Here is a 25,200-nt window from a genome sequence, read left to right on the forward strand (position 1 = left end):
ATGGAAAACAAACGAGACCACGAAGTTTTTACACATAAAGGATACATGTACACTTTTGACAAGTATAGGGTTGACAAGCAAAACAAATTATGGAGGTGCCGTCAAAAAAATACTTGTCTAGCCCGGATCCATACGAATATTGATAATTCAAGTGTCTTAAAAGTATTTCAAAACAATCATATTTATGATTCTGAAGCCGCCATAATTGGAAAAGAAATTGTCATTACAAATATTAGAAAACAAGCATTATCAACAATGAACCAAACATCATGTGTTATTAATGAATACACATTAGGAATATCACAAGCAAATTATTACAAACAAATTTATTATTGCTTTTTTTAAAATACCTACTTATATTTTATTAATTTTAGGGCATTCTTCCAACTAATGATGCATTGAAAAAACAAATAAGAAGGAATAGTAATCTTTTCCACTCAACACACCTAGATCTGTTATTTTGCTAGCTAACAGTGGTAAAGGAATTAATAGAATTTTAATATTTGGAAGACCACCAGCATTAAATATTTTACAACGTTCTAAGACATGGTTTGTAGATTGTACATTTAATGTTAGTCCTTCGTTATTTGCTCAGGTATACATAATTTTGGCTGAAGATTTAGGTGGGGTACATCTAGTAATTTATGCATTATTACCTAATAAAAAAAGCGAAACGTATCGTAAATTTTTGAAAATGTTAAAGAACTTAAATCCAGAACTATCACCTTGCTCTATTTCAATTGATTTTGATATTGCTGCTATTTCTGCGATAAAAAAACCATTTCCCGAAGTTAGTATTAATAGGTGTTATTACCATTTGACTAAAAATTTTTGAAAAAAAATGGGAGACTTGGGGATAACTTCAAAGTATAACAACGATGCTAATTTTTCCGTTTTAATTAAAATGATAATACTACTAGCATTTGTACCAAATGAAAATCTTGACATAGCAATAGATTTACTTGCTGATGAATTACCTGATGAAATAATTCTGTTACTTGACTGATTTGAGGAATATTATGTAGGTAGAAAAAATCGAAGAAAATTCGGTCATAGATTACCCTAATTTCCTCCAAATATTTGGAATTTATATCAATGCCTTTTAAACAACTAGAATCGAACTAATAACCACGCTGAAGAGAGAATCGTCATTTAAATGTTCAAATGGGAGTTAGAATTCCTACTATTTGGTGATTTATAAATTGTCACCGGACGAAACGTTTATTATGAACAAATGGTTACTGGGATGAGTCTGCTAAAAAAAAAAAATTATAGACTCCGATAAATTATTACTTTAATTATTTGACTTATTATTTATTTTATACTCGTATATACAGTGATTTATCCCGCATAATTTTTTGAAGTTGCGACGACAAACTAACAACGTCAAAAAGATCGGCGCCAAACCGGTCCAGTGCCAGAACGGCCGCGCCAAAACTTCCTAGAACGACAAACCCATACTTGATCGGTTCTAATTATTTTTATTTAACTTGTTTTTAGATACTTACATTATATTTTTAATAAATTTCTGATTGCAATCGTGATGTTAGTATAATCCAATTTGATTTACAAAGTGGCAGAAAATTATCGTAATTGGAGTCATAATTAAAACGTATAATAAATTATTTCCTTTTTGAAATCAAGTCCGATTTTTACAACAAGTAATAAATGTTCAACCATTACCAAAATAAAAAGTTAACAATAAGACATATTAATATAAATTAATTTATACATTCATTGAATGTACGTTTGATCATACATAGTACTCTAAGTTAAATTGAACTACACTTTTAACTTGAACTGCTTAAGTCTTTTGTAAAAAAAACTATAGATTGTGTAAAGTAGATAGCTTCGTTTTCGATAAGAAAATTATAAAAAAAAAACACAAATTTAAGTCAATAAATTAAAATACATGATTTTCAATACAAATAAAGCATAAACATTATTAGGTTCTAGAATAAATTTAATTTTAATCATTAATAAAAAAAAAAAAAAATACATTAAATACCCAAAATTAATTATATCATTTTTTTTTAATAATTAGCCTTTTTATTAAATCGTTTGTCTCATCTAAAAATAAAACGAATAAAAAGTTAAACTCAATTATATTCAAAACTTTGTTTATTGGCTCAATGTTTAACGAAAAAAAGCCGATGAAGCTTTAAATTTGTAAAAAAAAAAAAAAAAAGCTTAACATTTTCATACGGGTATTTCTTACACAACTAGTACTGGTAACATAATGAAATTTCTTCATTCATTACACTTAAAATGTTAAAAATCCACTTAATTGTACATAAAATAATGAATATGATTGAGCCTATTTCATTTCGGTTTCCGATTTAGCAGGAAACATTTTATGCAATCAATCAACGTCATTTTTTCAGCGCTCATGATAAAAACAAACGAGGGCAATATCCCAACACGCTGATAAAACGATTAATAGCAATAACTACGTTTTTATTATTTCGAATATTTCTGTTTAACTCATGTGAACAAAAATATTTATGTTTATATATGAAAATTATAGATATCATTCACTCCATCGAGCATATAGGTTTCATACGTTTTTGAAATCAGATTTTTTTTTAATGAATTTGAATTAATTATTTATGAATTATTTATATAAATTGTTACAGACGTATTATTATATTAACCAAATATATTTAAAAAAATATCAAGTCGCTTTATATCTAGTGGTTAGAACATTGTTAGAGTTATCAGTTATCAGTTTACAAATATATAAATAGATCCCGTTAAGTTATTTCAACAAATATTATATTACTTTATTTTAGAATTGTTTGGTACTTCATACTGATTTGAAAATCGTTTCAAATTATGAAATCTATTATATAGTATTACAATTTTTTTAAAATGATGTTAGTACTTAGTTTCTATTTTTTTATTTTTTTTTAAATAAATATCGATTATTACGCAATCAGATGTTTTCTTCCGATTTGGGTATTACATAATTTTAAACATAAGGACATACTAATATACATATTCTAAATTTTAATAAATAAATAATTCCTTTAAAATTTATTTTTCTCTCATTTATACCTCATTGATCCGTAAAGCTCAAACATTTCAGACTTCAAAACGTTCAAAATTTAGATCGTAACTTGTTATTAAACCACTAAAATAACATTCTTTTTTTTTTAAAGAATTCATATTCTTAAGTTCTAAGTTCATATGTTTTTATTTTTTATAGTAAAATTGTATTTCAATTAAAATCAACGTTAAAAAAGTTAACAATGATAAATTGTATATTGTATGAAGTCATTTGTTTAAAAGAGTTTCTGTTCACATTGTATCGAATATTGAATTCAATTTTAATTTATTATAATTATAATTATTTTATAATCACGTTCTACAAAAGATAAAACAAAAGTTTTCAATAATTAATATATTTAATTTGTTAAAATTAAAATACAAAAATAAAATGGCTATTTAATCATAAGTTTAGAAAATATTTACTAGAAATACAATCTATATTGTAAAAATTTCAAAACTATTAAAATACCAAAAAAAGCAGTGGAATATTCAAGATTTTTTTTTTAGGGAGGGGATAAAAATGTTTCAAAAATTTTAATTTACAATCATTTTTTATTTAAAAAACTCATAATAGAATTAAATACACGACTATAAGTGTTTATTTTGTAATAATTGTTCATTACAGATAAGCTTAGTTTACATGATTGATGTCTTCATTCAGTCGGTTTACTTATTGTTTTATTGTTCATAAAATAATTTAGAAACTTTAAAAATTCGTTCCCAAAATAATTTTATTACATTATTTTATTTATAATTTTTACGTTGCAACTATTATCAAACTCTATTAATCTGGGGCCCGAAAAGTATATGTAAATGGCAATTATTATTATTAATATACAACAAGAGTATTAATGTTCTTTCATTTATTAAATGTTGAGGTTATCTCCGTTCTCGCTCCCTTTTGACTTTGGTACCGACACCAAACAGTTACATAAGATCTGGTCTACAGTTGTACCTATAATTTGTGGAGCCTCCTTTTATGTCTAGCCGACTTTTGAGGTTGCGTTTCCACACACACACACAAACACATACACTGTGAGAAAAACTATTATATTCAATATTCTTAAATTGTTTTACATTATATACTATCTAAAGTTTCAGAACTAAAAATCTAAGAGATAAATTATGAAATAATTCAAAAAACTAATAATGGTAATACAACTAATTGTTGATAAAATTAATAAAAAAAAATATAGTAATATTTTTTAAAAAAAAATGACAAGATGATATAACTATCACATTCTTTAATTTTTTTACTATTATCGTTTTTCCCTGTAGCCCTTCATATGATTTAATTAATTTTCAATGGACCATGATATAATATTATACAATGTATAGTAATAGTTCGTTTAATCGTGTATTTATTTAGAGATAGTTTATTATTGTGTAAAATAAACATTGAATATATTATAATTAATATAATTAATAAAATATATTATATTATAACTAGCTGAACCCGTGCACTTCGTAGCCCATATATAGAATTCGCCCGTGTGCAGTTATTGCTTTCTCTAAATGCAATTCTTAAATCAGATGTTTATTATTAACCTTCTTTCTTTTTTCGATCCCCTAGCAACATCCCTTAAATAAACGACGTAAATTTTCAAACGAAAATAATAGCACGTAGGTTGTACAGTTAAAATTAATTTTATAATAACTAATAGCCGACTCCTGTGCACTTTGCAGCACCATATATTTTATTAATTATATTAATTATAATTTAAACTAATAGTCATATTGTATCTCTTTGTACGAATAATTCTGGTCTCTATATTCACAACTAGTCTTCCTTTCCAGATAATAGTATATTGAAACTGTTGCTTAATTAATTAAATTATTAAACATATATTATTAATAACTATTATAATAATTATTATCAGTGATTTAACATTTAAACTAAACTTATATAGTTGTATTAATATTAATATTTTCTATTAAATTAATAAGAAAACTGTATTATTTAACTAAATTATGTTTAAAAAATTAGACGTAAAACATTATTTATATTCTATCTAAATAAAATTAATTTGATCTTATCTAGATCTAAATGTATTTAATTTTTTTATAATCTTTCTAAATAAATATTGGGTTTAGATGTTTTATCTATATTAAGCTAAAAAAAAATATTTTATTATAATGATTGCGTATTTTATATTATAACTGTACGAGTAGTTTATTATGTTTAAATTACACTTCGAATCTAGGAGAAAACAATGTATGAAATAAGGAGTAATTATATAAGTCGCCTTTACCACATTTATTGCTCCATCATAGCAGGATGACTTAAATTTTATATGGGTACGATAACCAGGACAATGGTGTTAAGCATCTATTCATAAAATACGTTTGATGACACACAAATTCTGCAAACATATTGAAGCAGCATTTGCTCACGAATACAGTTCAAAATGATGAGGACACAGTGTTTATACAGTGTGCCCTATGCACACATAATACAATACGTCTGCAGGTTTCTCTAAGTTTCGGGTTAGATACCGTCATCCCTCGCGTAGCGGTCCAACAGTACGAAAATTGCATTAAAAAGGGATTGAAACAACTCCTAGCCGCAACTTCCGAAAAGATATAAATTTTCACGTGATACTGGACCAATTTAATACACACATAAACGAATAAATTATATGATAGTTTTATACTTGTGCACGTAAAATTGTACATACTGTAACGAACACCATTTATGGGGTCATACCACTCACAAGATATTGCCAACAGAGGACGTATGCGTAGTACACATATTTAACAAACGTTATAAATAATTAATATTAGGTCAATTAATTACCAATTATCGCCATAAAAGTGATAATTAACCATTGTAACACCACCAATACACGGTCAAACGCAACAACGAGTTCTATGGATACCAGTCATCAAGGATATTAAGTGTCAAATACACCACAAGCCGGGATTCACTAATACCGTCAATATACGTTGATGGATTATATATATATACCCATTGGACATACCGGCTAATCATCAGTTCCGGGGCATTCAGTTACATACTACAAAGATAGCGTGTACAGTCCTTTCGGCTCTAAGTTAGAGGACCGTTACTCGTTCGGATAGGAGTATGGTAGTGGAGTCCACTAGTGTGCTATCTGTTCCATTGTAGAATATTTCGCGTCATCGTTTCGTTACTGTTCTCTTGGTCATCAGGTTTGAGCACGAGTAACTTCACTCGCTTGTATCATCAGTGCCGCCGCCCCTACATACGAGTGCGCCGTGCCACCTGGGTAATACCCTGTACACGCAATTCCGTTAGTGCCGTTGCCACTGAATCCGAGTGAGTGGTATAATTGTGAAGACTACCATAAGCCTTGTATTAATCGGTACATTAGTGAGTACAGACCCACATATTTTAATTGAGAATGGGATTTTGTTTGTGTAATTCATCCGCGATTTTATATTTATATTCTTAAGTCGATATTTGCCGTATTAAATACCGAACATTTAACTTGTTATCATTATTATTATTATTACATGTGACATAATCAAAATTAAAACTTTGTAAATTATAAATTAAAGAAAATAATTATTATTATACCACCTTATTTTAATTATTTATAGTCAGTACGATTATAAATTGACGCCCAACTCAATGAAAGAGTGATACACGCGTAGGGTGTGCATTAAAATACAAACGTACATTGTAATGTACCTCACATAGTTTGGATCGATGTGTATAAGTTATCTGCCAATTATCTCGCTACTGTCCGGTTTGATTTTATATTATATTTTATTTTCATTCGCTGCTACTACTACTATGACTACGATCGCAGGGTCATTCAAATCGTGTACTTGCAGAAGTGTAAACGCATATAATCGTAAAAAAAAAGGATGAAGATAGAGTTCAAACCGCAAACACTCCCCAGAGAATCTCTCTAACACGTCTATTGCACCCAGAAGAGTGACAAAACAACACACTTAAGTATCGTTTGGTTGATAGAAATAACATAACACATACTATAGTTGTACGTTGGTATTCACGTAACACGTGATAAATTTCATAGTTGATGTGTGGCTGATATTACTAAAATATTTTTAAAATTAAAATAATATTTATATCATGTATGTTAAATAGTTTGTTTAATTTTTTTTTTTTTGTATTTCCTTTGTTTCATCTCTCTTACGTATTCTCGTTCGATTGATGGAATGCATACTTTATTTATTTTTGAATATATAGTTACGTACCCACAAAAAAGCGTTTTATAATTCATACGTTGAACATTATTTATACTTGAAATTGAACAAATACATAAGGGCCTCATTTTCTTAACAAATATACTATTTTTCAAGCAATATATTTTATATTTTATATTTTATTTTACCTTTCAAAATTTTATAATCAAGTTATAGAATATTACTAAAATCTAAATTTAATCGTATTGGCGTTTCGTAAAATTTAATGAATGAAAAAATTACTATATTACAGATGCTGGAATATATTCACATAACTGTTAAAGTTTACTGTACTGTGAGATTTATCATATAATATTCATGAAATTCAGGATCAATAGTTTTGTACTGAACAAATTTGCTCTATTAAAATACATATATTTCTTCTAAAAAAAGGAGCAAGAGAGAGTGAGAGATATAGAGTGTTAGAGAGAGTGGTGAGAGAAGAAAAATTAGTGAAAATATAAAACTACCAACGCTCAAAAGTATTGTATTATTTGCCATCATTAAATCAGTACCTATACTCAGAGTTCAAAGGATGCAAATTTATTATCTGTATTGGTAAAATATATAAATAAATAAATAAATAAATAAATAAATAAATAACCTTTCGAATGGATAATATAGTTCAATAGTAAAACTTAACTTAGAAAAAATTAATTTTTTTATGAGGAAAAATAATAAAAAGAGTTGTTAAATACTAATCATAGTTTTGACTAAATAAGTCAAAGTAATAAATAATACCAATTCAACGATGTATATCTAATGACAATAGTGACATTTTATTTACAGCGAATATTATAGGTCTGGAGAATAACGATTGATTTTATATGATAATAACTTATTTATATTTGCGCAGTTAAAATCACTAAACCATTAGAAACATTAGCCATTAAATACACCACCATAAATAAAAATATTGTATTTATTAGTTTCAAAAGATAAAAATAAAAATACTTAAATTTTACAAAACTACTATGCAAATTATATTAAATTCTCGTTATGTAAAATATTTAATCAACAGAAATATATTGACTTGTATATATGTATACATTAAAAATATTATAAATAGTATGAGGAAATTCGAAATAAACGAAAAAGAAAATAATTGAGTACAAAGGATAAGCGTCTGCTGCAACATGGGCACACGTGCAACTACGGCTAAAGAAAAATGTATAATGAAAGTGTATAAAAGTCTCAAGTATCAAGTTGTGTATAAGACGATTAACTGAAAAGTTGTTGCGGTAGGAGACGATGTTTCGAATAAACAACACGAGTGAATCGCGAAACAGATGATAAAGAAAATTACGTCTTAAGCGTTTGAACATAGTGTTATGTATTACATTAAGTCAATAACACTGACAAATACTTAATTTTTTGGTCTTATCTTTTTTTTTTTTTTTTTTTTTTTTTTTTCATAAAATTGTTGACATTAAAATACTATATTGTTGTATACATAATTTAATATTTTAATAATTCGAGACTCAGTATGATATTATTATAATAATACCGCCTATATTTTACGAACATGCAATATATACATCGGACTAATATTTTAACACGAAACGTGGTAAACACGCATAGGTTACGAATTTGACTATAGTTAGTAATTAAACTGGTTAATTAACTGTTATTGTTGCTATTATTAGTATTGTTATTAACGCATAAAAATTACTTTTCGAAATAGTTGGATCGATACAATATTATACGAACGCATTGCTAGCCAAACAACCAATTTCATACCAACACAGTTTCATAATTTCTTTAATTTTCATGTATACAACACATACACATATGCTTGATATGTTTGAATATGGAGGAGTTGAGTAGAACGCTTAGCTGTTCTTTAGCTGTTTAAAGCTGAACCCTACCATCATGAAAATATGGTAGAAGAAAAAATAAGTTCCACCGAGTAATTTATCATGTTGGGATAAGAAATTAATTTACATTTTCACTATCATTGTAATAAGTATCGCCTTTTAATGATATTGTGTATAAGTGTTTATTTTGCCAAACTATTATTGTCCTATGGTCGTCTGTATTAGGCAACCATAACGCCCAAGACTTCAGTTTAGAATATTAGATTATATAGTTTTCTCAACAAGAATTCATTCGATAATTGAAACTATGTCGACATAATATAATACATTTTGTATACATTTAATCAACACAAAAATATTACAATAATAAATTTAAAAAATGTAGGAGAAATGGATATATTAGTCTTGTATAAGGACAAAAAGTATTAAATTTAATTGCCATTTGATCTTGGTAATGATTGTTAATACACATACATTTTATAAATACTTCATTTAGTTACATCATTTTTACATATATATATATATATATGTATGTATATAGATCTAAAAATGAAAACAAACATTACTAAAATATTAAAATCGAATATCTATCAAAGAATTTTCTAAATACATTTTTATAGCTTTTGATATTTAGCTAAATTATTTTAAATTTAAATCTATTTTCAAATCTCATCTTATTTTTTGTATAAGTATTTGTAATAGGAAGTTTGTTATTTTTTTTTTTTTAACTATTCAATATTCTAATATTTTATTTACGATTTTTTTTCTTTCATCCAAAAAACATAAAAAAAAAATCCATGAAAAAGTTTTCAATAAAAAAAATAAAACATTGAAACCCACTAGAGTAATGAAAAAATCTGACTAAACAAATTCTATTTCTTTATAATTAAAACCATGTGCACATTTGTGCTAGAAATTGTAATAAAAAATATAAGGTAATATTAACTCATTCAACAAACGATTTTATAGATGATCGATAATGGTTATAAATTTTTTAACTTAATAAAATCTTAATAAAACTAGACTGACCTACTTGAAATTACTACCTTAAATTTTATAATCTACTTAATTGTATGCCTTAAAAGTATATACAAAATTATTACGTGGAATACAATAGTCATTTATGGTATTGTGCGTGGATATGTAAATAATACAAAATAATACGAATTAATGAATTTTTGAATGAAATTTTATATGTTTTGTTATATAATAGTAATTTAAATATAATATATTAATAATAATATTATTTTTATGTTCTTAATTTAATAAATCTTTGGATAGTTAATTTACATATTATTCATTACGAATATAATGTTCTTATGACTAAAATATTAAGTGTAATAGTTTTGATATGTAACAGAATAAAAGTTTAGGGAACTGATGCGAAACTTCTTTAACTATATTTTAAAAACAACAAATTTTTAACTTAAGTATTGGATTATATTTTACAAGTAAGTGGAATTTGATTCGAACAACATATTATTTAAATCGGTACGTTTTACTACTTTATGTACATTTTCTTATAATATTTTTTGTTTCAAACATTATAATTCATAAAAAATACATACAATTTAAATATCAATGATTGTTTTGAATATTATTTTTCGTTAAATTAAGTTTACCCATTTTAAGCCTAGAAACAAGTATGATTATATTAAACTATTAAATGTACTTTAATACTAACACATAATATAATTTTGTTCATTTTGTTCGAAGTACAAGATTTTCAGCTTAGTTGGTGAAAATTCCGTTTATTGGCGTTTGTTAGAATCAAATATTTATTTATCCCAAAATGTACGTAAACGTTATCTTGTGAAATAATTGGCATGGATTATTATTGCGGTCTTATACATTCGAAAACGCTTCGGATTAGCAGTCGAGGTTTGTTTATTATTCGGCCTAAAAATAATTTTCGGTAGACCATTTGTGTATTTAAAATATAATAGATTGCGTTATGAATATTGTTCATAAAACTGACGTGATTTGTTAGTTGTCGAAAAGCATACAAAAAATTTTGATAAATCACGAATGAACAATATATCGAGACATGTCATCCATATAGAAGTTACATGATCAGATAATTGTAGAGGTTGTAAAAAATAATTTAATTAAATTCACTATTACATTCTAATTAACGTATTTGAGTCCTTAGATAATGTATTATTTAATGAACATCAGTGAAACATTAATATTTTTTTTCAAAAATATAAAAATAACGTTATCGGAAATGAATAAATCAATTACATTTTATTTTGGATCAGATTTTAAAATCTAATGGTGGCTGGACAAAAATAACCAGCTAAACGTTTTGTGGTAGAACTGGTATTCAGTAGCAGATACTTCTTTATCTATAACCTTTAAATTTTATTTTGAATTCATATTTGTAAAAAGGACAAAGTGATAGTGGTAGATAGGTTGGCCAGATATAAAATACGAAAATACGGGACAAAGATAAGATTTTTTTTATTATGAATAAACATCTATTTTTGATGAAACGCTTAAATATTTAAATTCTTAAAAATAATAATAATTGATAGTTAACAAATGTAACTTACTAAAATAATATTTTTTGGATATTTAATCACAATTTTGAAAATTATAAATATTTGTTTGTACTTAAAAGTATAAACTATAGTAACAATAATATAGTGTAATATTAATATGATTTAACTGGTGTTCGAAGTTGATGCTTGGGTATTTAGTATTACAGTTTTTCACTCCTTCGGCAAATATTTTTCGGACGAATGTATATTTTTTAAAAGTTTTTTATTTCCTAATAGAAAATCATGAAACTCGGAACAGTTCTCAGTGGAAAAATGTTTTACGACTAACATGGCTTTAACAGTTTTAACATCAAATCGGCTTTTATCATCAGTCCACAAGTTATTCTCATGTCGGAGAAAATTCGTTCAACATTTGCATTAGAACCTGGAATACACATTAAAAATTCCACAACGATTTTTAAATTTGGAAAGTCTCCATCGATATCTGCTGTTTTAAAAACATAGGTCCATTTTTCATTCAACGTGTTAAAAGATTTAATATTTTGGTTTTTCTGTAAATTGGTTTTAATAATAGTAAACTCATCAAATAATTCTGCCTCATTAAATGTAAGATTAGGGATTACATTTTTTATTAATTGTATTGTATTTGAAATGTTTTTCCAGGAGAAATCGTCTTCTATATTTTTTAAAGTAATCCATGAAACTCAATTTAACTTACATAGTGTTGGATTTGTCCAATTGGTAATATAGTCTGAACATGTGTCAAAAAAAAATGTCCGGAAGTTATTATGTATATTTTGTGTCAAAATTGATTCATCTCTTAAATTGTTTAATAATTCAGTTTCCTTAATCGTCATAAAATTGTTAATATTTCGCGACTTAATTTTTAGTAGCAAAGTGTCTATATGACTTTTTACTTCAACGATAGACAAATTGGCTGTTTCTACACTTTTAATTGTATTAAAAAAGAGTTCACATTGAGTTTGAAGAAATATTGTAAGTAGAAGTGACAATGGATTTTCAAAAAAAATTTTTAGTATGGCTGGACATTTTTCAATAGATAAAAAATAAGACTTCAAACCCTCAAACATTTCGATAAGTCTTGTCAACGCCGGGTATAGTGATAACCAACGAGTTTTTGAATGTCCTAATACTGATTTATATTCTATATTAACAAAATCACAAAACTCTTTTAGTGCGTGGACTCTAACAGTGTATATATAAAAATGTTGAAATATTTTTCCCAATACCGCTTGAATGTCAATAGGCAAAGTGTCAGCAGCAGTTTGTATTGAGTTATTTAAAATATGTGCAGCGCAACCAATACCAATTAAATTTGTGTTAATTGATTCTTTTAACTTGTAAAAAACATTGTTTTTTCCTCTTCTATTAACACCACTAAAATTTGTATTAGTGTTATCCGCTAAAAAAGCTATTACTTTCTTTAAGAAGCCCCAGTGGGATAAAACTTTTGAAATATAATCAGTTAGTAGTAAAGATGTTTCACCTGACAACTCGTCAAACTCGAGTATTTTAGTTTTAACTCCTTCATTTGGAATAAAATAACGAATCATTACAGGTACCATTTTTTGAGATTGATGATTTGACGCGTCTGTTAAGACACTAATAAAATTACATTTAGACAGTTCAATTTTTAGCATTTCATTTGCATATGGATAAAAAACATTTTTTATTATTTGTGCTGTTTTTGTTTTGCCACAAGAAAACTTTTTGTTAAATAATTTCCTAACAAGTTGAGATGTACAATCCATTGATCTTATACTATGATTATGTTTACATATGTGATATGCAAAAACACCTTCATCGGCGGATAGATTATTTTGATTTTCGTTAAAAGATTTTGTATTGAAAAAGTCGCTTACTTTTTGGTATTTCTTTGCATAACTGGTTAATTTATGTCGATTTGTTTTGATGTGTTGGTTGATATCTGACTTGCCGCCGTGGTCGATACTAAAAATACCACCACATACAGTACATTCCACCTTATCTTCCTGGCCCATCTTTTGACATTTTGTAATAAATTTGAATTCGTTTTGTAAACTTTCGTTAAAAACACATTTTCTTTTAGGCATAGTTATTATTTTAATTGTTAGTTCAACTTATGTTTTAAAGTAGGTATGATAGATTTTAAGATGTACACAGATAAATGTTTACACACGAAACGCTGAACGCTAACTGACTAACTGAGAAACAGGGAAAATATACAAATTATAAATATTTTGTTGAGACCGAAATTACAAGAGAAATCATAATCTATTTACAAATAATATACACACATTGTGCTATTATATTATGTCTTATCGTCGGTCGCGACGTCGTGATCGTAATCGTCTCTATGCGGGCTGTAATCCTTTACGACGAAGACCAAAAATAACTTTATATTCGAATAATTGAATTCGATACTTGACTTACAAATTGTTTATCATAATAGTAAAAACATCATTATTCTACAAATGCATAATTATAAACGATATACATTTACTCCGTAAACTGTAATTGATATTTAGTACAGATAGAAGAAGATTATATTTTTAATTTTATTTACATATTTTCTATGATCTATATGCAAATAATCATATTTTTAAAAAACGGGACAGTATAGCGTCCCGGAAGCATATGTCGGAACAACGGGACAGACTTTTGAAATACGGTACTTTCCCGTATAATACGAGACGTCTGGCCACCCTAGTGGTAGATAAATGCCGTTTATTAATATTAGGTGGCGGTGCAACGAACTGATTCTGCGTGACATAACGCCGAAGTTTATTGGACATTAATCAATCACAGAAAAGGCGTTAAAAATGATAATAAATTGAATATGAAAGTAATAAAATGTGAAGGTGGCGGTCGACGAGGCGTTTGAATTGAAATTTCAGACGTGCATTTCGATATTGATGAGAAACGATAACACAGAGCAGTGGCAACGACGGCAATTATAGTATAGTAGCAGTGTGCAATGCCCGCCTTCCATGGCATAGTATATTATTATAATCTTGCGAAGTCAATTCATCGGTACATCAAATTATTAATAATCTGCAGCGAAACCGCGAGAATCGTTGTGCCGATATCGTATTGTAGTGACATAGGTATATTCTAATAAAAGGACGTTAGTATGCGAGGAAGACGAATGAGGACGAAGAGGTTTCGTTTGTTATTTTGTCATTTCGACCGCCCCGCTACGTCGATTTGATAAATTATAATCGTTCTATATCATATTGTGTGTATTTGGGTAAATACGCGCTGTAAATTGGTATTAATTTTGGCTGATAGTTGATGACGGTGTCGGTGGTTCGTGAAGACCACAAAAAGGTTTCAAAGACCGACAATCACGATTGGTGTATTCGATAAAATTTGTATTTTATCGCTTTATTGTATCTACCGCAGTTAATTCGCAGACGTTTTACGTTATATAGTTTAAAATGCGCAATCGTATTTTAAAACGTATATTGTGAAAAATACGGACATGATGTAATTTCCAAAAAACACGCTTATGCGTATTACAACATACGGAGAGATATAGCGTTTTAAGAAAATTATGTGTATCAAGTGAGTAATATTCGTACCACGTGATAGTTTATAACAATATATAGGAACTGTGATTTTTCATGTTTCCAATTGAGCGGTAGTAGTTCATTTACGATTCTGCTAGCGTAGACGTGTGTATGTGTATGTGTGTGTGTCTGTGTGTTTAGATATTATATCTCTTCATGCAGCAAAAATATACAGGACGATCCTTCCTTTCACGTAATTCTGAGTACATAGTTCACGCATGGAGGATGGAGAACTGTACCCTTTAAATCGACTGTACTCAATGCGTGCATAAGAAAACATTTTTTTATATACATATAAACGTAATATAAGTGTGTACAAAAGGGGGGAGCATACATACTTGATAATTATATCCCTTTTTCTCTCGCCAACCGCAATATTATAGGGTAAGGCAAAGCTATGTTGTAACATCTTGGAATTATTATACATATTTGTATATATATATATATATATGTATGTGTGGGACTGTATGTATAACAATGCAATTTATGTATATACAGGAGACGAGAATAACACAGACCAAACGTAAGCAATCACGGTCATAGGCACGTTTTTGTGTACATAGCGTGCACGCATCCCAGGACATTTTATTACACGAACGCGGTCGGATTTCCAAAAAAACAAGTCACACGGACGCACGTGTTGTTTTAAACCTGCGACGGGTTCGTTAACATGTACACGATGTTATAAAGGCAGTAATACTCGACGAACTAATTTACCCGGTGTGTAGGACTATAACTCTTTACTTATTATTAGAACGCATTATTAACGAGCCGCTGTATAGGATTTTCTTCTTTCCTTCCTTGGTTTTCATCAACTAGTTCACGATTAGAAATTTTAACAAAAATAATAAATTATCATCAATTCATCGATTCATGTATCCCTTTTTTGGTAAAACAGATAGTTTTCTTTCAAATTTTACTATGGATGAACGTCAATGAATTCCGAAATGGAAGTAAATAGTCTATTTCACGAAAATTAAATTATAAATTATACTTGTATAATAATTAATTCACTAACAGCATCGTTTTTGAAATTATTTTTCTATTTAGTATATTCATACAAATTCAAAATTCTTCTTTTCTCAGAAATGTATAACATTTCGATCAACACGAATTTTTACGAAACCTTTCCATCTTTTGTTCTTAGTTTTTATCATTGATACGGAATGTGTAGAAATGTTTCATTTAAATACCTAGAAAATTTTTTTTCCAGCAATTGATTCTTCTTCCGTAAACTAATTTAAGATCTTTCGTTCAAAAGCTGAAGAAAATCCCATGAAGTTATGTAAATTTAAATTTAAATACATTTTTTCATATCATTGTTAAATTAATTTTTTTATAAATCACATGATTTGTTTAAGATTTAATCGGAAACGAAAAATTCTGTAGAACAAAATTGATTTTTTTTCTGCGATTTTACGATAGTATAAAATATATATATAATCCCATTTAGTATCGTAGCACATTTGCCAAGTGTATACCGAATACGTTTAATTTGCTATGAGCCACTCGATTTGGAATCACGACTCTATCGAGTTTTTTAAATTTGAATCGAATCAAAATAAATAATTTATAAATTATGTTAGGCATTTTAGCTTGTAGGAACGTATTTTATGTATACTATTGAAGTAATAACTATAAAACAAAATATGTTGAATCGAACTCTGATATTTACATAATTGCTGCTCTCTAGCGAGCCTAGAGGTTGAATGTGTATGTCCTCCAATTGAACATAGAAGCCAACGCCTAGCCGATAAATTTTTACCATATCTATCTTCACCTAATCACTCTATATTTGAAATATTTGCTTCAACAAAAACTGCTTGGTTCTATATTTTCAAAATACTCCTCGTCCTTGCTTCCGTTCCTTATTCATTATCTTCATTTTTTCCAATCATCTAACTTCGATTCTTCGACGACAACTGTATGATATCCCTTACGCCGCTATTTAATTTGCGCCAGAAATCATTGTCACTCCTAATTTTCTTGGTTAATCTCTTAGAGAATCACCACGTCTTCCTCATACCCTAGTTGAATCCTTATTTAACTATTTTATTCTTGGTAATTTTCCTAGCTCTCTACTTGTTTTACTGATGGATCTGTGTCTACGAACTGTGCTGGTTTTTCCTTTTTTTGTCTCTACGCTCAATGTTTTCTTTTCTAATAAACGTAACGCTCTTGTTTCGTCATTTACTACTGAGTGTTACGCCATAATTAACACCCAAAAATCAAAAATAGCTAAATTGTCATTTTTATAATATATATTAATGTAAAACAAAACAGCAATTACTAAGTGATCAAGTATTAAAAAAAATTAAATAAAAAACCGGCAGACGTAAAGGAGGGCATCGAAAAATAATTAAATTAGGTAACTGATTTTTTGCATTCCGAAAAGTTTCATCTATAGTTAATAATAAATACAAAAACAATATTAATTTTGAGTACCTAATACAGTAGGTACAAACCATAATATTATGAAAAACATCCAATACTTTTGATCAATATCTCTAGCCATTGAAAAATAATCGACGATATTCAATCATCAATATAAAAAGAAGCAATTTCAGTTCTCAATAATCATCTTTTAGTAATCATAGAAGAAAAATCCCCATGTTTTACTGGTGTGAACCGTCATTTTAATAGTTCACTAGTATTTAGAAAAAAAAGAATGATTTTTTTGATAAATATAATAAATTAAAAAAAAAAAAATAGCACATATCATTTTTATATCCAAACATACGAATATATGTTCTGTAAATTCAATGTAAAAACTATTATTAAAAAAACGGAGTGTAAAATAATAAAACTCGTAGATAAAATAAAAATAAAATTACATTAAAATACCAATCTCGTAATTTGTTCAGAAGTTATTCATCGAATGAACTTTTCAAAATTTATTTACAAATTTAGTCATTAAATTTTGTTTCAATAAAAACTCGAAACTTTAAAAACTGTCTATTTTTGATGTTGCAATTATTATGTTATAAATATTAATAAATTTACAGATATTCTATGAGAAATATATTTAAATTAAACTGTGAATATCGTTTTCAAAAATGTTTATTTAATTCAGGAATTATTAAAAAATTTCTTTATTATGGATTCTGATAATAAACAATATAAATGTATTGTTATACGAGTTTTAACCACAAAACGAAAAAATATATAATATCAATTGAATTTGTTTACATTTTTTTTTTTTTTTTTAATGATTAAATAGAACCCCAATATGATTTTAGATTATAATATTAATAATAAACATAATAATAGAAATATTTCTTATGTACACACTATATTATACATGTAATAATAATAGTTACAGATATTACGTTTTATTTGTGTTATTTATTTTACCTGCGTGTTTTATTATCAAATATATATACCAACATAATGTTTATTTCATATTTTTAGTCACTTATAATAAATACTTTACATTAAATGTATAATTATTAGTGGCCTAAAAAACGTAATCTATAATTTAAAAATGTCAATACTCTATAATAATAAATGTGGTATAATGGTTCGTCGAAAATATACTAGTACACATCTATACCATGGTGTTTTTTAATAAAATAAAACACATTATAAAGGTTAAGATCAGAAGTACAAAATCCCAATAACACAGAACTATATAATTATCAAAAATTTGAATATGGTTACCCGCTGCCAACATTATCGTTCAACATTTAAACACTCTTAAACGTTTTAAAGGGTCTTTCACTTTTGGGAGAGGAAGGGGATAAGTCATAGACGTAATATAAACACAAATGGAAGAACGATTTCTGATGATAGGTATAACATTTATGGGCGGTATTGACTCCGACTTCAGTTCAGAACTGAGCGGTCACGTGTTGATCAAAATTGGTTACCACATAATCTGAGGTTCGCTAATGTTATGAGAACTCATATTATGCAACCGAGTTAGAGAAATAAGACAACACTATTTAGGATCAATGGAAATGCGATGAGGGATATTCGATGTTCAAAATGTATAATATGGTATGTGTGTACAGTTTTGTACAGATGGGTCAAATTCGGGTTCAGACGAAATTGCTCAAAAAGCGGTGGTTGTGTTGCGGAAAAGGGTGTCACAGTGGCAGGGGATGAACGTCAAAGGCCATCGTAAATCCTAATGCCCGCAGGAACAACGACGAGAATGCAATAACAATAATAATGGGAAACATAATAAACAGAGCATGACGTTTTAATGGTGTCCACCGTACCGGTATCGGATTCAAAAAGGCAAATTTAATTAGACCTCTAAGCTCTTTCAATCCTTTCCCACCCCAGCCCGTCACAACCATCGTCGGTCATCGGGACCCAAACTTTTCTGACCACTACTAACACCACTACCTTCGCCGCCACCATCATCCATATCATATTAAAACTATTGCCATCACCATGTGCTTCGCAATTGCCTTTGCCAGCTCTATGATACATATAATATAGCAAATTAATTTAAAATATTCCGTTTCCGAATACAACCACGAACAACGTGTACCTACTCAATTATTAATTAACTATGTGGTTAGACGAGAAAAAACCAAATAATACGGACCACTGTGTATCTAAATACTATATTCAGCAAACCGTCGTACAGAAAGGCGTTGTGATGTGTCACATTACATCCAATGTTTCTCCTCCTCTTATCTCACATAAAATATTCTATGTCTAGGTATCCAGTGATACAGATGATACTGATAATTCATAACTCATGATCCTTAATAATACATTGATCAATAATATATTACTTACAAGTCTATGGAGATTTATGTACCATTTGACTATTATTTGGCGTTTTATTCGATTCACCTTATTCTAATGCATATGGACATTTTAGTTTCTGTTTCTTTATATGTATAAATATATAGAGAACCGTTGTGGCTTTGAGAATGAGTAAAATTAATATGGAATGAAATATTATACCTTATAGATTGATTTCTATCTGGCCTATCTATAAATTTTAACATAACACTTACGCGTATATTGATATTGTTTTTTTCGATTTTATGTGTCACGATGATAGCAACAATTTTGTTTGTATAGAATATTACCTGAAAAAAATCAATAATTTCTATTAAACAAGTGTTAATGAGTGGAGTAAAAAATATGATATACAATCATACATATCTAATATTATAATTTATTAAATTTTTGCTTTTTGTGTATATATAAATATTATATTCTATATGTAACTTATTATTATATTTATAGTAATAGTTTTATTAAATTATAAAAGACCAACATAAAATAATATTTAAAACGAAAAAATATAATATAATAAAATATAAGCTAATCTACTAAACTAAATAATATAATACTGTTAGTTATTGAATTTTATCAAAATAAAAAATTATAAAATAACTATACCACATTATCAAAGTTATCCATTAATTTCAATATATTTAATTTATGATACAATAATTAAATACTATAACAAATATTTTATGTCTTGTGAACCAATATAAGTTTGGTATAATGTGTTATATAATTACCCTTACTATCGTACCAAATGAAAATAAATACTTAAAAACCAACAAACGATTCAACAGAACACTAAAACAATAAACTTATAAATTATGGATTCAGTATGAGGTATAGAGAGACAATTTGATTTAAAAGCTTCAAACAGTGTCAGCTACAAATACTACAACAGTTATAACAATGAATTAAAAAATATATTTAAAATTACTAAAATTTCAAGATTAAAATAATCGAGTGATATATATTAGAATAGGTATATAAAATATAAATGAACTAGGTAACACTTTTTTTTTAAATAGTTCTAGTCTTGTTAATAAAAATGCTAGGTTTATATGCAATTTTTTTTTGTGCTTTGATTTTTTTTTTTGTCAGTATTATATATGAATCACTTCATGATGAACTATATACTAGGATTTTTATTTTGCATATTTTGGACAAAACGCCTATTATTGTGTATCATGAATAAAATTAATAGTATTGCATATTTAACTAAAACAACATGAAAAATGCAAGTTTTGGTACTTTTTGTTACAGTATAACTTATATAAAATTGATGCTGTTGAAAATTGCCCAATCAAATTTATCTTATTATATTGTTGCATAGGTACAAATTAAATTTACCTATGGTACGACGAAAATATACAGCTAAAGTGTAGTACATATTTTTACGTCGTATAGTGCTTTAAAAATCGTGTTTTTTGTGAATTTGTTTCGTCTCATGATTAAAAATATAAAAAAATTCCGAATATTCAAAGTGTTGGTACAAAACTTCGACAATATATCAAATAATTTTCTAGAATAGTTTATAAAACCTATGAAAAAACTTTATTTTTATTGTTTGTGACCAAGCAGTTTTATCAAATAAGCGCTTTTAAGAGACTTAATATTTAAGTACAAAAAAACACCTCTGTAATTCAAATAGAAAATAAAATTAAATAAGTTTGAAGATTGTTGAAAACCGTGGTTCTCAGCCGGTGTGTCGCGATATACTAGTGTGTCACGTATTACTTTGGAGTGTGTCGCCAAAATATTATTAATTAAAATTATAAGCTTTCAAAGTATGAACGTATATTATTACGGAATTATGATGAAATAATAAAAGCCGCATATAAAAAAAAATTATAATGATATTTTTATTGATTCTTATTTTTTAGAAATATCATAAAATATAACGTTAAAATCTAAATTTTATATGTCTCAAAATGATTCATTTCGAATTTCTCTATAAATTCAATACACAGGAATAATAAGAATTAAAAATTTCGTTTTCTTTCCAACATCGTACATGTCTGAATCAGCATATTCGATATTAGAAATAACAAAAAGCAAAAAAGATATTGACAGTAAATTACGCGAAAGTTTATTAACCATTTTCCCATGAATCGAAGACCTATGCAGGCCTGCATATTTAAGAACTAATACTGTTTTTCATAAAACTTTCTTTAAACTTTTTAATTTCAATCAAGAAATTAAGACTTTTTTTTAAGTTTTAAATTTTTAAATAAAATTTCCAATAATAATAAAATCCATTAATTGTTTCAAGTGTGTCGCCATTTTTATAAATCCATATTAGGGTGTCGTCAAACAAAAAAGATTGAAAACCACTGGTTGAAAACACCAAATCTAAATTTAACCAAAACAAAGAAACAGTAGTTGAAAATGTTAATGAAATATTATAAAATTAGAAAATAAGTTAAAAAAATAATGAATTAAAATATATATATTTATATTGGATGAAGATTAGTCAAATCTAACTCAAAGGAAGGTTATAAAATAAAAAAATTAAAAATCACGTCATGTAATGTTGAACGTAGTTTTAGTAAATATAATAACATATTAGGGTCTAACAAAAGATCGTTCAGTTTTGAAAATTTAATACACCATGTTAAAGTTTCGTTTTTACGTTTGAATAGCATTATTAATTTTAAAAATTTAAATATTTTTTCTGTTAAGTGTATATATCATATTTTTGGTATATATTATATAATATTTAATATATATTTTAAGTCAGCCAATTATTTTTTATTCCATATAAATCTAAAATCTATTAATAACCAATTAGACACTATTCAAACCAAATTGTCCATTAATTTTTGTTTTTATATAAGCATTGTTGACTTAAGTATTTAATATATAAATTGTAATTTATGTAAAACTATAATAGATTTTTATATTCCAAGTAAAAAACTTTTACTTTTGAAACTTTTTGCTTTATTATTAAATACAACCGACGTGCATAAGATATATTTTCACTATTTATAGAAAAAAAAGATATTTCTTCATTCATTAAATCAGAGGCTCACAAATTTTTTTTCTCCATAGACCACTTGCCAATTTTTTCCATTTTCGTAGACCCCTAAAATTAAATGCTCACAAATTCATCTAAGTGTTTTTCATAACTTACACGGAACTGCTCACCTGAATAGGCTTTATAATGGAATGCATTTTTTTAAATAAAAACGTGTTATTTTTAATAATACCTACCTTTATTTCTTTAATAAGGAAAATATTAAAATCAATTTTTTAGTAATTAAAACGATAAAAAATGCAAATTAAATATAATAACATAGAAAAAAAATCAAGGTTGGTGTTAAAAAAATTTATCTTTAATGGGAAAGATAAGCCTAATGCTTTGATAGTAAATTTTCAATATTTGGCTTCAAATTAGTCAAGCTTAACCTCAAATCTCCTCTATCAGCAATTTCCAATCTATTTCTTTTTTTTGTGAGAAGTTTGATAACTGTGCTGTAACCTTTTTCCACGCAGTATGATAACGAAAAATCAATTAAAAACTTTCTTGCGATTCTCCATAAATCAGGAAAAGTAACAGGTATGTATCTCTGAAGACAGAACTGCTAATACTCATTTCTAAATTGTACCTTAAGTTCATCGTTAGTACTTATTCCGATCAGTTCTTCTTGTAAGTTCTTTTAGCACACATATTTTTCGTAAAAATTACGACACACATTTTTGACTTATAACTCTCGTGAACCCTTATTTACACATGATGCACCCCATTTTTTTTTTCGTTGACAAAGACCCCTTACAAGTCCGAATCGACCCCAGGGGGTCGATATAAACCACTTTGGGAACCTGTGCATTAAACAGTGAAATATTATAGTTTTAAATATTAATTTTAGATAAACTACAGAATATTCGTTTCAATGGGTTATAAACTAAGTTGTCATACATTTCTTCTCGGTAATCAACAGAGACGTAAATAAATGTAACGATTTTTTTTTTTTTCAAATATCAATAATCAAAGACACTTATTTTGCAGAATGTTAAAGGTTAGTTCAATTACGGTAAAAAGATAATCTCAAAACGTTAATTATGTAAATTAAAATGACAAATACAGTTATAATTATATCACGTTTCTACGTCGTCGTCATCGTCGTCTGACATTCGATAATAATATATATTAATGATTACAATTTTATAATAGATTAATTTTGATACGTATTAACTACATTGTATTACATTACGCGGTGTACCGATCATTTATGAACATAACGTACTAATTATTTTAATATATATATATATATCCCTACAATCCCATAAGACGATGGAAATTTATCAAATTAATACTCTTCAAAATCGTGATTATTCAAATAAAACATGTACTCGGAATATAATAATACCTTTTTGATTAATTCGGTCTTTTTTTTTTAATTTCCGATTAGTTCTGTTCCGTTTGTATTTCAAAGCGATTTTAATTCCAGTATTTATTATTTAGCATCCTCTATCTCAAAATATTTATACAATGAAAACACTGAAAACTCCAACACAGTGTTTGTAACTACATTTATTTTCATAAAATTATGAAGCTAACTTAATAACTTACACTAAGCCAATTTCAGAGTCAAATGCTGGTTACATTCGCTAGAATCATTTTCATTCTCTTTAATTTTTCTTTTTGGTTTAGAATCTATATTCTGTAATAAATTTATTTATCTGTTTTCTGTAATTAATCTTAAAAACATTAAAATACAAATACAATTAGATTTATATAGCATTTTAGTAAGAATATACTATTATGAACAGTGTTGGAAATAGATAACTATTATTTAGATCAGACCTTATTATTTGTACAATTTTGGACTGTACACTTGATTTTACTGCTTTAAATGAAAATTAAGTCTCCCTACTGTCTTAGAAAAAGGAATGTATTACATACATAATATATATAATATATATATATATATATATGCATTAAATTTTAAATAATTCAATAATACTCATATTTTCTAGTAGTTGGCTTATTATTAAATTTTTGTTTTGTAGACCGTAGTGCACACACGTTAAAACCGTAGTGCACAATTGTATATTCGTGGTGCACATTGTGTGTCGGGGTGTACATAAAAATAGGGCCTGATTTAGATAAAGATAACAGATTAATTTAATTTATTTAGATAAAAAAAAAAGACAAGCACATTTTTTTTATACTTGACATAAAATATGCAGTAGCATATCCAGAAATCTCTTGTTGGTAGAACCACTAGATTAAATACCATATAACATTTAGCTTTGTCTGTATACTACACAGACCAAGGGATGTTGGGCCTCATGGTAACCTTA

At 27.1% G+C, this 25,200-nt stretch overlaps 1 protein-coding gene and 1 pseudogene across 1 annotated transcript; one reads left to right on the top strand and one right to left on the bottom strand.

Annotated features, from left to right (window-relative positions):
* On the top strand, positions 1-1,261 carry LOC112684722 (annotated as a pseudogene).
* A 10,628-nt stretch (positions 1,262-11,889) lies between these two features.
* Positions 11,890-13,587, bottom strand: LOC112684723. The gene is made up of 2 exons (XM_025556370.1): positions 12,285-13,587; positions 11,890-11,990 (listed from the first exon to the last, which is right to left on the bottom strand). The coding sequence occupies exons 1-2, from the start codon at positions 13,585-13,587 to the stop codon at positions 11,890-11,892; spliced, it is 1,404 nt and encodes a 467-aa protein (XP_025412155.1).
* Between the last annotated feature and the right edge of the window lie 11,613 nt (positions 13,588-25,200).

Source organism: Sipha flava, unplaced genomic scaffold (genome assembly GCF_003268045.1).
Source record: "Sipha flava isolate LNK unplaced genomic scaffold, YSA_version1 256_pilon_pilon, whole genome shotgun sequence".
NCBI lineage: Eukaryota > Metazoa > Arthropoda > Insecta > Hemiptera > Aphididae > Sipha > Sipha flava.

Coding starts and splice junctions, on each gene's coding strand:
- LOC112684723 (XM_025556370.1), bottom strand. CDS start 13,587: ATGGGCCAGGAAGATAAGGTGGAATGTACTGTATGTGGTGGTATTTTT. Junction 11,991..12,284: donor TTGGACAAATCCAACACTAT/GTAAGTTAAATT, acceptor TGTGTATTCCAG/GTTCTAATGCAAATGTTGAA.